At 35.7% G+C, this 15,781-nt stretch overlaps 1 protein-coding gene across 1 annotated transcript in view; it reads right to left on the bottom strand.

The window, feature by feature from the left end:
- Positions 1-15,781, bottom strand: part of LOC150107283 (transcription factor COE2-like) — a 142,585-nt gene that overhangs the window by 74,867 nt on the left and 51,937 nt on the right. The window contains exons 3-4 of the mRNA XM_090391773.1: positions 5,898-5,961; positions 3,772-3,827 (exon numbers count right to left, since the gene is read on the bottom strand). Of these exons, the coding sequence (XP_090247899.1) occupies positions 3,772-3,827; positions 5,898-5,961 (120 nt within the window). The remainder of the gene's footprint in view (positions 1-3,771; positions 3,828-5,897; positions 5,962-15,781) is intronic.

Here is a 15,781-nt window from a genome sequence, read left to right as displayed (position 1 = left end):
GCAGAGGCATCACGGAACCGTCAGCGCGGAGTCAGAGATGCTGGAAACACTTGCTTTTCATACGCATTAAGAATGGTAGAAACACTTGCGGCCACAAATAGGTCGTACTAATCGATACAGAACAGAGTTAACATCTTTCAGTCATACAAGTTTAGAGTTTTTTCTTTTCTTTTTTTTTTTTTTTTTTTTTAAGTGGACAGTATTTTCCTTAGGGAGGGAGAAGGAGAATGATCCACGACGAATTCAGTTATTCAGAATTCACCTTCCTGCTGTTTTGTATCTCATTCATTGAGTGTCCCTCCGACATCTTTCCAACCATAAGATAGCTTTTCAAACAATCTAGATTATTCTCTTTTATAGAAAAATAATTGGCTCCATGTTATTTCCCCTCCCCCATTAAGATTGCTTTTAAGTCATGCTTTCATTAGTCGATTTGCTGTGTCACATAAATGAAGAATTTAAAATCATTTGTCATATGATTCAGTATTGGTCTATTTTTAAGGATGTATTACTCTCCCTTAAAAAAAAGATATTCATCAGTACAGAATCGTTCCACGACAGTATTTGCATCAACTTTTCATCAATTTTGCATCAGTTGTTCACTTAAATGCCCCTACCTACGGCCACAGTTCAGGTACTATTTTCCTTACTGTCGTATCAGTCATGAATATGAATGAAATTGCATATCACTTGTTTGCTCTTTCCTATGGAAATTTTTAAATTTTTCATTTCTCTTCAGTAAGATTTATAACTTCATCTGAGCAATATATATAAATTCTATTTCCGATACTACTGGCGTTCATTACATGGAAATAAAACTGATTTTCTATTTTTTTTTCTAGCAGAGGGAAGAAACTGGAAACAAATACATCTTTCAGCATTTGCTGCGGGGGGGGGGGGTACTGAAACGATATTCTAGGAGCAAGTCACAACTTTAGCTGCAAGTATGAAATATGTGTATTATAAGAAAATAAAATTTCGCTATATAAGTGGAAGTAAATTATCTGGGCAACGTCAAATGTTATATGATAACGTCAAATCTTTGTGCAGCGTAAAACAGGAGATGATCGCAGACAGAATCAAAAATTTGTAACATCAGCTTTATATATTGACAATATATAAATATTGTCAATATATAAAGGGCCAATTCCTGGTGCGTTTCGCAATACCAGAGTCGTTGCCGGTTCGTAAGCAAGTTTTTACCTCTACCCAAATTTGATATTTGAATTCTTTAAAGAAAAATTTGCTTAGCCAATCAAATTTTCATTTCATCAGACCATTTGCAGGGAAAAAGGTATCGAAAAATACAGTATATATATATTGCAATAGCTCGGCTCTGACAGGATATAATTCAGTACAATTTGGTATTGAGGGTACTCTAGAGAAGATGTCTTTTAGTTAAATTTTTGTTTTAATTGGAGAATATTAATCAAATTAAATAAAAACAAAATTATCTCTACCATACAGTTGTTTATTAATGAGTGGTGTACAATTCCATTGTCTACTTCGTTTCTTCAATTGCTGCCCTATGTTTTGTATACAAATCTAAGTTCTGTTTCGCCTAATTTTGCCGCCGCAAATGGTCCTATCTAAACCAAAATTTAAAATGACTCGATAAATTTTAATTGAAATAATTCCTGGTTTACCAACTTACCGTACCGCTTTCCGTCCAAGAGGCTGGGCGTTAGAAATCTTTTGGTATGAATGTTTGTCATTTTGGGGTCCTGAAGAAGTTCAGTACTTTATCAGTTGAGAAGTTTGTCTAATCATAGGCTCACCTACGGCACTAATACTAATTTAATATAGGTTTATAACCGTTCGTAGGTAGGGGATTCACATAAAAAAAAATCGTTAAATTTCATCCAACTAGTGCTGAATTATATTCTACCACTCGACCAACCAGGCCGGCTGGCTGGTCGAGTGGTTAGCGTATCCGCTCTCCAGCCAAAAGGCTGCGGGTTCGAATCCCGCTGTGGGCATGGATGTTTGTGGTTGTCTGTGAAAGTACTAGTGGTGATAGATGATGAAAGTTGGTGGAGTAGTGAGACGATTAGTTGTAGAGTAGATGCTCTCCCTCGATGAGTCTTTGGACTCCCTGGAGGTGTGATGTAATAATAATAATATCCGTTCGAATCTCTATCAGTGATTTAAAGGCAGGTCATATAAAACAAATTGCCGTCTTTTTCTCCAAAATTAATCTCACCCTTCATCTACTCAGTAATGCATGAGTTAGCATTTAACATTTGCAAAATCTTAACCACCACGTAAAAAATGCAGTTTGTCAAGGAACTCTTTCAGTTGTAAGACTTTCAAGTAAACAGTCATTGACACAGTCAGTACCCTGGCATTTTCTCATAAAACAAGAGGAAATATCGTCCCCCTTCTTGATATCCTGAGCACTGTACTCGTTATTCTGATACATCAATTTCATGCACTTGCAGTCCTTCAACCCTTTTCCTCCCTCTAGGAATTGAATTAAATGTGTTCTTTCTCATTGAATGCCCTGATGAAGTGATAATCGAAAAGCCCTGTAATGTCACCGCATCTTCTCCATCCAGTAAGATCATTCTTCCAGTCATTTCTTCTCTGACTGACCACATGATGACAAAACTCCTTTGAATTCTATGCTGTCCCCCCCCCCTTTTTTTTTCTCACTGTATTGGTTACTTTCCTAGCTTGAACCTTGTACTCGTTATGCAACTGTTCTCCACTTTCCTCTATCTGTCTTTGCTACAATCATCCATTTCACTCGAAATTTATTTATTGTCTCGTTCTAGGAATACTATGTTATCAAATATTTATTAGCTAACGCCATTGCAGTGTTGATCTGTTTTCTCTCTGTGCTGCTTAAAGTGATTGTTTCCCAAGAATTCTAAAAATAAAAATACCTGCTTCATGATTGCTAAGCCACTTTGCCTAAACATTTTCCACTCATATCCTGTTCTACCCATCTCCCCCACCTCCCAATCCTACACCTTGAAAACTGTCAGTGTCATTTCTCTCTTAGTTCTCAACCTTGAGCGGGTACAACTCTTCTGCTATCTTAAGTAGTAGTTTCAACCCTGTTTTTCCTCTTCTATCCTTTATATTCTTGTCACGTCATCTTCTCTTTATCACCTCTTACCAATAAGCTTTCGGTCTTCAAATACTCACTTCATATCAGATGATCACTCTCCAACTTGACTCCATTCCTTCCGATTCACATGCGACCCGTCACTTACATACATCTCTTTCTGCTGTCATTACATGCACTTATACATCCACATATTCTAGACCTATCTTCCTACATATTCTCTCTGTTGGTATCATCATCACTGTTGTCTTTCAACTCTCCAACATACTCACTGTCTTCCTTCTCGCACTCTTCTACAGCACAATCACTGACATTCCTCAAATTCACACCTCTCATTTCGTTCCTACCATCTATCACTATAATCTCATCCGCATTCTATTTTATTCCAATTCACACTGATAACAGTATATTTCACAATTAGTAATGCGATATTTTTTTTTAATCAAAGGAACGAGCAAGAGTCGGCACTCATTAGATTTTGAAAACTGTGCGATGGAAAAGAAATAGGGCTTTTCGCCTAGTAATTATGGAGAGAGAACTGGATTTTACAAAATTATGTAAATTTCTTTATTGATGTTTAATAAATCAGTATCGAGCTTAATCAGAAACATAGCGTGGCACGTAAAGAGGGGAAATGGGCATTTTGGGAAAAATAATTATCAAGTGTGTCATTGTAGTACATAGTAGTTGTAACTTACCTCCTTAGTCTCTGCATCAACAATCCGAATATACAAGTCAACTTCCTGTCTTACATCTGTAAAGATATATAAAACGCATATTGAGATTTTGCCAATATAGATAGTATTTTATTATTATTATTTACGGATTTAAATAGCATTTAAAATTTTTAAATGTTCATCACTTCAGTATGTTAACATATGGACGAGTAAACTTTATTGATAAATCTAATGTTAATTTTAATTTGATCATTATGAATATTCACAGAATCACGATGCCAGGATGCAACATCATATAATGTGGATAAATATTCTGCGTGCCTAAACTAGGCACATAAAATTGGCTCACAGATGTACGTATTGATATTTCTATTACCGAATCATGCTGTTCTGATGATATTGAAAAGCATAAGAATTTAAAAAAAAAAAAAAAAACGCAAATTCTCGGGCAAGAATCTGTGAAATTATCTGCCGTAATAAACACATGTTCTAAATCTTCAAATCTTCGTTCTTCGTGTATCAATATTAACTTTTGATCCCAGAAAACACCAAACGTTATTATTTACGGATTTAAATAGCATTTAAAATTTTTAAATGTTCATCACTTCAGTATGTTAACATATGGACGAGTAAACTTTATTGATAAATCTAATGTTAATTTTAATTTGATCATTATGAATATTCACAGAATCACGATGCCAGGATGCAACATCATATAATGTGGATAAATATTCTGCGTGCCTAAACTAGGCACATAAAATTGGCTCACAGATGTACGTATTGATATTTCTATTACCGAATCATGCTGTTCTGATGATATTGAAAAGCATAAGAATTTAAAAAAAAAAAAAAAAACGCAAATTCTCGGGCAAGAATCTGTGAAATTATCTGCCGTAATAAACACATGTTCTAAATCTTCAAATCTTCGTTCTTCGTGTATCAATATTAACTTTTGATCCCAGAAAACACCAAACGTAATCACAAAAATGAAGGCGCATTTTCTTTGATTGTAATTTCGAAACATTTTCTGAGTCTTCGTGTTTTTCATTCTACTTATTATATTATTTTGTAAATTGGGTACCCGTAAAAAAAAAAAAAAAAAAAAAAAAAAAAAAAAAAAAAAGAAGAAGAAGAAAAGGAGTTGAAACGAGGAGTGGTTTACAATTGATAAAGAAAAGACTGCAAGTGTGTTGAGGATTTGAGGAAGCCCGTCTATAAAAAATATCAGAAATATGTTTAGGACTGTAAAAAGAAGTGTACAATCCGTTAGAACAAAAAGATGGATGAATAAATAGATAGATTTAAGATCGGCTGTTTCTACGCAAAGAAAAGTTCAGTTTCATGATGAAATTATGAGTTCAAGCAGAACGATTGTAATTCGATCATATCTGTTGTAGTTCGGGATTTAATTCTTTATATTTCGAATCTAACAGTGAATATTTAAATTGTATTATGTATTTCTGAAAAGGAACGATGTTTTTTTTTGGGGGGGGGGGCTCATTTTTTAAATATTTAATTTTTATCCGCTTGCCAAAAAAGAAAAAAATAGCAAGTTAAGAAACAGGGAGAAAAAATCGGTCCGTGAAAACATTAGGGTCAACAAACTGGTAACTGCACTCCCTTCGTAGAATTCTTCAAAGTCCGGCATTCTCTTCACTCTCTCTGTCTGTGTGTCAACACGCACGTGAACTGTAGACCTATGGACAGATTAACAGCCATGCAAGCTGTACTACAGCGTTCGCAGCGTTGACAAGCCTTACCGCCCACTACGAGAAAAAGAGAAAATATGTAATAGGGGCTAGTTTTGAACTAAAAATGCTTCGAGTATTAGACCTCACATGGAAATGTATTGTCTCTGATTTGTTGTTATTACCAACAAATAAAGTTGATTTGGTGTATATCGAGTTCGCACGCGATTCGAAGACGAAAACAAAAAACTACGAATAGACGCTTAAATCGTAAGTTTTTGCTCTATAATTTAGTATAGCTGTTGTTCGGAGAGCAGGTTCTCTCAGCTGCTTTGCCGGATGATAAACCTTCATTCATAGTAAACTAATAATATCTGAGACTTTTAACCTAGAGTTAGTGAACCCCTAAGATGATCAATTACAACATATTAGTGGATAATATTGTTTATTGATACTTACCGTTACAAAAGCGTAGCAAAAGCCTATAATGGACTCCATTATTGGTTGGCATTTGTCCCACATCCTGAAACAAAACATATTAATAAATTATAGTCACTATTTTTATACTCGGTATTAAAATTTTCTCTCTCTCTCTCTCTCTCTCTCTCTCTCTCTCTCTCTCTCTCTGTGTGTGTGTGTGTGTGTGTGTAAAAATAGCAGAAGAATTTTTGAGTTTGAAAATTGCCTGGAATTACTTGATGAGTTGGGTATTTGAGCTATACACCACAATAGTGATGTAAACATCACACTATCCTGATATCATACGGGCACGAGCCTAATTATGAATCCATGCTGAAAGAAAAGGGTAGCTTCCAACATTTCAAATGTTCTACAGCTGCTAAAATAAATATAAATAAATAATTTAACTGTGCGTGAGAGAGAGAGAGAGAGAGAGAGAGAGAGAGAGAGAAGGAAAATATTAAAACCCAGAGGTTTTTTTATTTATTTATTATTACCAATTATCTCGATATATCGAGATATCGAATCCAAGTGATCACTTCCTTATTTCTACTTTGAGGATGCCAACAGGAAGTATTGGGAAAATATCAGTACTGTTAAACAAATTAACTGAAAATTGCAATAAATGAAAGTTTATGGCCATTCCACTATACCAGACATTAGCTAGACTACATTTGGACTATTATGCACAGATTCGGTCGCCTGAATCTCTCGGGAGATGATTAAGTCTTGGAAAACGTTCAGAGGCGGATAGCAAAGCTTGTGGAATATTGGTTATTGATAGGTTCCGGAAATGTAATTTGCACATCTTGGTGAATAGGCGGAGAAGAGATGGTATATCTCAATCATATTATGCCTCTCCTCTCATTTAAGAGGAGCATATTAGATAGATACCTGGAACATCTTCGCAAGGACTGAGGAAGAAGAAAGGGACAAAAAACTACTCTTGAAAATTTTTATAAAAGTGTGGTGCATAAGAAAGTGAGGCATAAATTGTTTTGTCTAGCAAATGGAATGCATCAATGAATGAAGTGGAGTTTGCAGCCATTGAATCAAGTTAATGTATGACAGATATTGTGTTTCTAATCAAGGAAACACAATATCTGTCGCACAATGTATGACAGATATTGTTTCCTTGATTAGTCCTGATTGCAGCAGTAATGCTAATAATTTCTCATTTATCCTTTCTCCAGTTAAAACTTATTATTCAGGACTCGAAAAGTTATCCGAAATTCTACTCGTCATGAAAAAAAAAAGTACTTACACTTACTTAAGCCCCTCCCCCCCGGTTTTTTAATGATATGATCCAATAAGTCAATAGGAGTTGCATAAAGTGATTAGCGGTATTTTATCATTGTTTGGAGAATCTTTGAGTGAAAATTGTTCCTAGAAGTCAATAAATAAGAACAAAATTGATGTTTTGGAAAATATAATTTGTTACATTATTTTTGTTACCAGAATGACCCCTTGTATTGCTCATTATTCTGCATCTCGTTAAAATTGTTTAGTTATTTTTTTATTATATAAAAACATCCTCTTATTGTCTGCATCTACCCGCCTGCTGGCAAAATCTCACCAAGAGCGAGCGTATTTGTCCAGCTCTAATTATTAGATATGAAAGTTTATAAACGCTTTTTTATTTTTTATTATTACAATATATTGCGTTTAGTAATGTGTGGCATAAAAGTGATGGGAAGCACTGCACTAAAGTGGGGGAAAAAAAACGTTTTGCTCTTCAAGCCGCTTTATCTGTTTGCTGGATATAAAAAACAAAACGAAATTGCATCCTTGTACGAGACAAGCTTGTGTGTGCGCGTCACACTGCCTCACATTGATAGATTTACAACCTTTCGTGAGTGGGATTCACATTTAAAAAAAAAAAAAAATATATATATATATATATATATATATATGCCTTTTACACAGGATGAAAAATGTAATTCCAACAAAAAAAAAAGAGTGGAATTTTTCGAACGTTAACTCTTTTCCCTTTATTGTTAAATTATACATGATCTCTGTCGAAACAGGATGGGGGGGGGGGGGAGTAAAGTAAAGAAAATAAACCCTGATTTGGAATACTGTATACAGGTAAACCGTATAACACGGTCGTTAGGTTCCTAAAAAATGCCGTGGTACAAAAAACAGGGTTAGGTTCCTAAAGTTAAAAAAAAAAAAACTATACAATTTTCTTTTTATAACTAAGAGAAATGTATGTTTGGAATGACTTTTAATGGGATTATATTGATCAAGTGCATATAATAAACAACTATGCTATACCAACTAGTTTCACCAACTAAGGCTGTTGGCATCTTCAGGGTACATAACTGATGTAAGGCACACTAAAAAGTAAAAAATTGTTACAAACTATAATCAACCGATTCCAATTATATTAAACAAAGAACAGAGCGCGTACAATACATGCATATCAAATCGTTAAATCAAAAAATTTAACGATCTTTATACAAAACGTTTTAAGTCAGAACCTTCTCTACCAGACGGCAAAGTTATTTTTGATTTATCGGATCATGTATTAACAAAACCAGAGATCAATATACTTAAAAAAGGCTTTAATTTTGCGATAACACCTCATCATGTCCCTAAAGTGGATATCATTTGTAATATAGAAAAGGCAGTCTCGTCGTTACTGGAATCCGTAGCTAATGATATTAGATTAAAAAGTAGTATCATCCTCTCATCTTCCAGAACTCTTAACAAAAACATCACTACTCTGGAAAAAAGAACATTGTATAGTTTGAAGAAAAAGAAAGACATTATCATATTGAAGGCAGATAAGGAAAATTCAACAGTGATTTTAAACACCAGTGATTACGAAGATAAGATTAACAGCTTATTGTCGGATACATCAACCTACCGTGTCCTAGTCACAGACCCAACACTAAAGAATCGCAATGACACCAACGATTTAATACGTCACATGGTGAACTGGTCTATAAACTTAAAACGAAGATTGAAATCCATGCATCCACTAACACCAAGACTATATGGCGCTCCTGAGGTACATAAAAATGAAATACCACTACGCCCGATTGTGGATGGAATCAATTCACCAACTTATTTGTTATCTAAATACCTGGTAGGCCTCCTCAAACCTCACATCCATAATTCGGATACTTATATACGAAATTCGCAACATTTCGTTGAGAAACTGAACAACATCTCTATCTCCAATACGTATTTACTCGCCAGCCTGGATGTTACATCTCTATTCACTAACATCCCTGTGGAGGAAGTCATCAACATTTTAAGAAGTTTGCTCCCACAAGACATTACTTCTCTGTTCTGCCATTGTTTAACAACAAACTTTTTCTTATGGAATAAAACCATATATCAGCAATTGACTGGCCTTGCAATGGGTAGCCCCTCTCTCTATCTTGTTCTGATCTCTTTATGGAGGATTTTGAAAGTGAAATCTTATCTCAAACAGACCCTAAACCACACAGTATGGTGGAGATACGTGGACGATATCTGTATAGTTTGGAACCACACAAAAAAGGACCTATTCGACTTTCACAATCAAATTCACTCTAGAACTTGAAAAAGATAACCAGTTATCATTTCTGGACACTTTAATTAAGAAGCTTCCGAATGGTGGTATCAACTTCTCAGTTTACCGCAAACCTACCAATACAGGACGTTATTTACATTTCACTTCCTGCCACCACATTTCTCAGAAACTTGTATTGTACACATGTTGAAGAACAGTGCCTCTCTTCTTACAACAGATCAACAAGACCTCCAGGAAGAACTATCCATGACATCCACCAACCTTACCATGAATGGATTTCCTCGAAGACTCGTCCACAAGATACTTTCCTCTGAACCCCGACAAAGACAACAAGATGATATACGTTATATTTCTACCATCGTCATTCCATACATAGAGATAGTTTTCAATAAGATTGCTAGACTCCTTAGACCACATAAAATAAGAGTGGCCTTTAAACCCACAGAAACGATTAGACAATTCTTAAGATCTCCAAAAGATAGCCATCCTTTCTCAAAATATGCTGGAGTTTATAACATACCCTGCTCGTGCGGCTTGAATTACATCGGTCAAACTTCAAGGAGCCTTGAAATTAGGCAAAAAGAACACATAGGTGACGTCAATGATAACAGAGAAGAAAAATCGGGGTTAGCTTTTCATTTCTCAAGAACGAACCATACCATAGAGTGGGATAGAAGCACAATTCCTTACATGGGGGAGGACTTCCGGTCCTGAATTTTTAAGGAGGCCACAACAGTTGCCCGCTGTACACAAAACCTTAACAGGAACCAAGGACTAATCTTGCCCGTGATCTTGAAGACCCTTATTAGTTCCCTCAACTTGCCAGAACTGAATTATAGTGCCAACTATAGAACGTTCCTAAATAACAACAAGTGATATCATGCACGCTCTATGCATGTATTGTACTCACTCTGTTCTTTGTTTAATATAATTGGAATCCATTGATTATAGTTTGTAACATTTTTTTTACTTTTTAGTGCCTTGCATCAGTTATATACTCTGAAGATGCCAACAGCCTTAGTTGGTGAAATAGTTGGTATAACATAGTTGTTTATTATATGTACTTGATCAATATAATCCCATTAAAAGTCATTCCAGAGCTTTTTGGTCAAGAAAATTAAACTTTTTTAACATGAAATGTATGTTTATTAAAACAATAATTGATCAAAAGTATTACATATTAATATTATTAAATGTTTTCTTCGTCATCACTACTAAGCACTATTAAATGAGGGCGTTTTCTTTCTGGCAAAATATCCTCATCTTCTGACTTTCTTCAGCAGCATCTTGAGTTCTATGCTCTACTTTTTTGCAGAAAATCTGTTATTTTCGATTGTTTGCTTTTAGCTGGGAGATCTTTTATAAATTTCTTTGTATGGAGCTAAGCACTTGTGAAGTTCTCTCTTAAATTTTGTGCTTCTTTCAGTGAAAGGATCTTTATTTAGAAAATATAACTGGTTCGCTAAGTCTAGGCCTTTCTTTATGCTTTTTAGGGCAAAATGTTTAACTTCATCGTTTCCATCTGTGCTATCGTCCTCTGAATTAATTTGGTTTTTCCCAGAAGCCATTTCCACCAAATTTTCTTCATCAGTCTCTTCTTTGAAACTTAGCAAGTTCTATTATTGCATCCATTCTGTTTTCTGCTGGCTCGATTAGATTTTCGCTTTGACCTGACTCTGGTCATATATTTTTCCAGCAGGCATTTAACGTTGTCGGTTTTATTTCTTTGATGGATGAAGTTATGAGATTTATACAGTCCAAAATTGTAAAAAGCCATGACTTCGATAGATTCTTCGTCGACTTTATTCAAAACCCATTGCAACGATTTTCTGATGTAATTAGTTTTAAATCCCTGGTCTAACAGTTGAAGTAATGAACTTGTATTTGGTGGTAAGAAAGTTATTTTGACATTTGGGTGATTTAAATCTTTCGGATGGCTGAGTGCATTATCCAACATCAGTAGAACTTTAAAATCTAAATTTTTCTGCATTAAGTAGTTTTCCACACTTGGTACAAAACAGTTTAGAAACCATTTTTTAAATAAATCACTAGTTACCCAAGCTTTGGGTAACTACTCATCTGCTGTCCAATATACCGATAAAGCACCCTTATTTAGGTTTTTCATTGCACGAGGATTAAGGGATTTATAAACTAGCATGGGTTTTACCATGTGATCGCCTGAAGCGTTACTTGCACGTAAGTAATGTTACGTGGTCTTTTGATGCTTTAAAACCTGGTGCAACTTTTTCATTTTTTGAAATAAATATTCTCTTGGGCATTTTTTTCCACCAATAGCTCATATCGTCGGCATTAAAAACCTGAAGTGTTGTATATCCACCCTGTTCAATAATTTTTTGCAATTCCTTTGGATAAGTTTTGGCAGCTTCATTATCAGCTGATGCTCTTTCCCCTTGTATTTTTATGTTTTGTAATGAAAAGCGTTTTCTAAAACGGCTGAACCAATCTTTGCTAACAACAAAGTCATTAGTTAGGTAGTTGTAAATTTTTAAAACTATGTTTAATAACATTGGTGTCCAGTAGGATCTGTTTTTTTTTTGTTTTTTTTTAAGCAGTCATCAATCCAAATAATAAGAGCTTTTTCCATTTTTTCAAGTATTGGTGCTCTGGGATGACTGTCATATTTGCGGAGATAGAACAATCTGCAGCAACGGAAGCTCTAATTTTCTGTTCATTTTTCTGTATGGTCCGTATTGTTGCTTCATTTAAATCCAAGGTTTTTGCAACATATGATGCTTTTTTCCCTTTTTAAGACTGTCCAAAATCTGTATTTTTAATTCTAGCGAGATGAAATGTCTTTTAAGAGGTACTTTTTTACTTCCGGCAGACATTATTCAGGGCTACAAATTAATTCACAAAAAAGAAATATATAACACTAGTTTAAACAAGGGTTCAATAATACATACAAAGAATAGTACAAAGAAGAAAACATTGACAGTCTTAAAATATGTTTAATACTCCATGAACAAAATGAATTTAAAATTCTAATAAATTCTAAAATTCTGTACGCAAATCTGACACGATGTGCACTCTAGAATGAAAAATATCGAATGAGATGGTGCTTGCTCTTAAAAGCTCTCATCAAGTCCCTTGTTGCACGAAGATTTCCCCAATTCTCAAACCGTGTTGTAGGAATGCTGTGTTATACGGGGGTGGGGGGGGGGGGTTACCTGTATATTGAACTTTTGTGGTACACTACTAATTTATTTTCAGTTAACGAATTTGCTTTTATAATGGAAGGTATGGTACATAATAAACAAAATATAGTGCTCTACGTTATCAGTTCAGTGACTCTTGAAAATATATTATCTGAATAACAGTGACAACTCTTTTTTTTTTCAAGAGTCAGGACTAAAATTCGACCACAGTAACTTGGGTTCTTAGTTGAATATTATCGGTGCTACTGTTTTATTGACAGTGATATGCAACAAGACACAGCATTCCAGATTGAAAATGCTAAATACAGTTAATAATTATTAGTTTTAATTAATTGGTTTTAACACATCTACAGATTTCATTATTCAACCAATTTCGACGAATGGAAATTCATCATTACTCAGGTTTTACGTCCCCTTCCCCGATAATTTAATCCCAGGTGGACAAACGTTAAAGCGGATATTAAGGGGATTGTCGCATACGTCATAAGCGCCTCTACAGGTGCCGTATATTGTTGCTTAAGCTCCTCTGGAAAATTCAGCTTAAGTTGTATAAAATGAAGGAAAAGGTGGCGGAAGAAATCGTATTCTTCTAGGACAGATACGGGTTGATCAAAATTAAAGTATCCCTGTTTAAGGCATTGTAAAGTGCCACCCATTGACCCAAATGCTGCGAAACTTTGCAGGAATATATTGTGCGTCATGCGGAAGCGATATCTGAGAAGGAAAAAAAAAAAATAGTTCCAAAATTCCCTACCATGGGCGCTGTATGATGTATGGTGTACTGAATGTAGATGTAATAATTTTTCTGTGTGAGTAAGGAAAAAAACAACACAAGCATAAATAACATATTTTTATTCACTTCCGTTATACATTCACGGACTGTATTGTTCAATGTGTGCCCTTCCCGGTATATGCCACAAACTTCATCCTTTCCACAGTTTGTTCAACGGCAGCACGCAGCTGGTCGTGATTAATGTTGCACACAAGCTTCGTTATGCTATATTTCAGCTCTGCCAAGTAATCAGGATGATCCCGATAAACCATGTCTTTGAGATATGGTTTATACCCAGAGCCAGAAGTCACAGCGGGTCAGATCAGGTGAACGACGCGGCCATGCAGTGGGAAACGCACTACTGATCACGCTGGCTTTTGTGAAAATGTTTTCAAAGAACCTCCTGTACGATGTTCAATGTGTGGAAGGGCCCCATCCCGCTTGAAAATGACTGAATCCATTCACAGACGCTGCCGTAGCGCAACAAAATTGTTTATAATATCGTGATACCTCTCGGCAGTAATTGGCAGGCCTCAGGACCAGACTGGCGAATGTCCTGAAAGAATGGTCCAATGATAAACAAAACTGTTAACTCCACTCTAGCAGGTAATGTTAAAGCGAATGCCAGTCGACTTTCAAAGTCCTGCGGGAGCAACTCCTTTGTCAGGGTTATCTTGAATGGGAAGAAATTCTAAATCTTCCGTAGACTTTTCCAAATAGTTGTGTAAGGCACATCCATGTGTCTTGATACAGCACGTGCTCTGGAAGAACCAGTGCTGTTATTCATGGCCTGCTGCACAACAGCAGTAGAAACTTCATTCACTTGTGAACTGATTGGTTTGCGACCTCTACCAAGTTTAACTTCCGACGATCCCGTTTCTTCAAAACGACTGATCATTTTTGCAGAGCACATGGAGATAGTGGACCTTGTCGACATTTGTTCGGGCGACGAAATTCATTGATAGTGGCAATCAGTGGCGAATGCTCCATGCTTGCTGCGCAAGCTCATTACTTGAGAAAGAAGTAATGTTTATTTGTTAATAAATGCATGCATTTATAAGCATTTAGGCTTTTATTTTTGTAGACAAAAGACGTCTTAAGCTTGCGTGGCAATAATTGAGCTTTGCATTGTGTATCGAAGGCCGATGCTTGCTCGTCTAGTCAAAGCTACCTTGGCTTGCTCGGTTGTCGGAGCCTCCTGGTCCTCGCTGTAGCACTGTGATTTCATGCGCGTGCATCGTCATTTCCGCTCCCTTCACGTAGTCTCACTCTGTTTCTTAAACATAGGCCATACGCAGTCAAGGTAGCTCTAGCCAGTGAGCTTCAGCCAGCCTTTACAAGTGTGCGTGTTGCTTGGGAAAATTAAGTTGCAACCAACTTTTTCTGACGATGTTATTGACCATTTCATAAAGAAGAACCGTAGGGTAGAATTTGTATTCAAGTAGGTTAGCTAAATTGAAAAAAAGACAGAATATCATTTGTAAAATGAATGTTATATTTGTATGATTAAATGTACATAAATTTCTAAATATATAGTTTTAAATTATCAGTAATTCATTATTCCGCTGATTAGATTTCAATCACACCTCTCACTGCCTGAATGATAACAAGAGCAAGCGTGAATTTCGAGACCAGCATTCGTCCCTGGTGGCAACAGCATTGCAATTTTTAGGTAGTACAGCTTCACGAGCAAGAGAAGTTGGGACAAGGTTAGTGCCATCAGTGTAGATGTATATTAACAGCCAGAGCACATGGAGATAGTGGTTTCTCTTCATAACTATTATGAAGGTCAAAATCCCGTGTCCATCTTTTTAAACCCTCCTGGTATCTGCCGAGTTGCGTGATATGCATATTCCATGCATTTGGTTTTACAACAGTGCTACCAAACGAACTGTGTCATAATAGCAGTAACAATACTGGTATCAAAAGTAACATCATCGAAGCAACTCTTTTAAATTGTTCGCTTTTCTGCCTCCTCGAATACGACATTGCTACTGATACAGACAGACCGATCTCGCAGCTATTCCATTTTGATATTATTTATTCCGAGTCCCGACATTCTCGCAATATGAATAATATTCACTGAATATTATTTATTAAATCAATTATAGACCCTACATCAAATTCACCTATTGGCATCTGGCGGTCGCATTGTGGTTTGCGGTCATCTCGTTTTTTTTTTTTTTAGTTAATAAAAAAAAATCAAAATGCATGATAAAAAGAGCTTCCCTTCGACATTTGAAGCGTATTAAAAAGAAATGAGGGGAATAAAAAATGACTCATTTGTTGTAATTTACTACGCATTCAGAAACACTGTAATCAAAGTGTTTCTGTATGTTAAATTTCTGAAGTGTTCAGTCGGTATTTAGGATGCTCTTTATTCTAAAAGACCCGCCTTGTATTTAGTCTT

Source organism: Typopeltis vanoorti, chromosome 4, assembly GCF_054136105.1.
Source record: "Typopeltis vanoorti isolate ZY-2024b chromosome 4, IOZ_Tvanoo_1.0, whole genome shotgun sequence".
Lineage (NCBI taxonomy): Eukaryota > Metazoa > Arthropoda > Arachnida > Uropygi > Thelyphonidae > Typopeltis > Typopeltis vanoorti.
The sequence above is the reverse complement of the archived record's forward strand: the minus strand, read 5'-3'. Positions and strand labels throughout refer to the sequence as shown.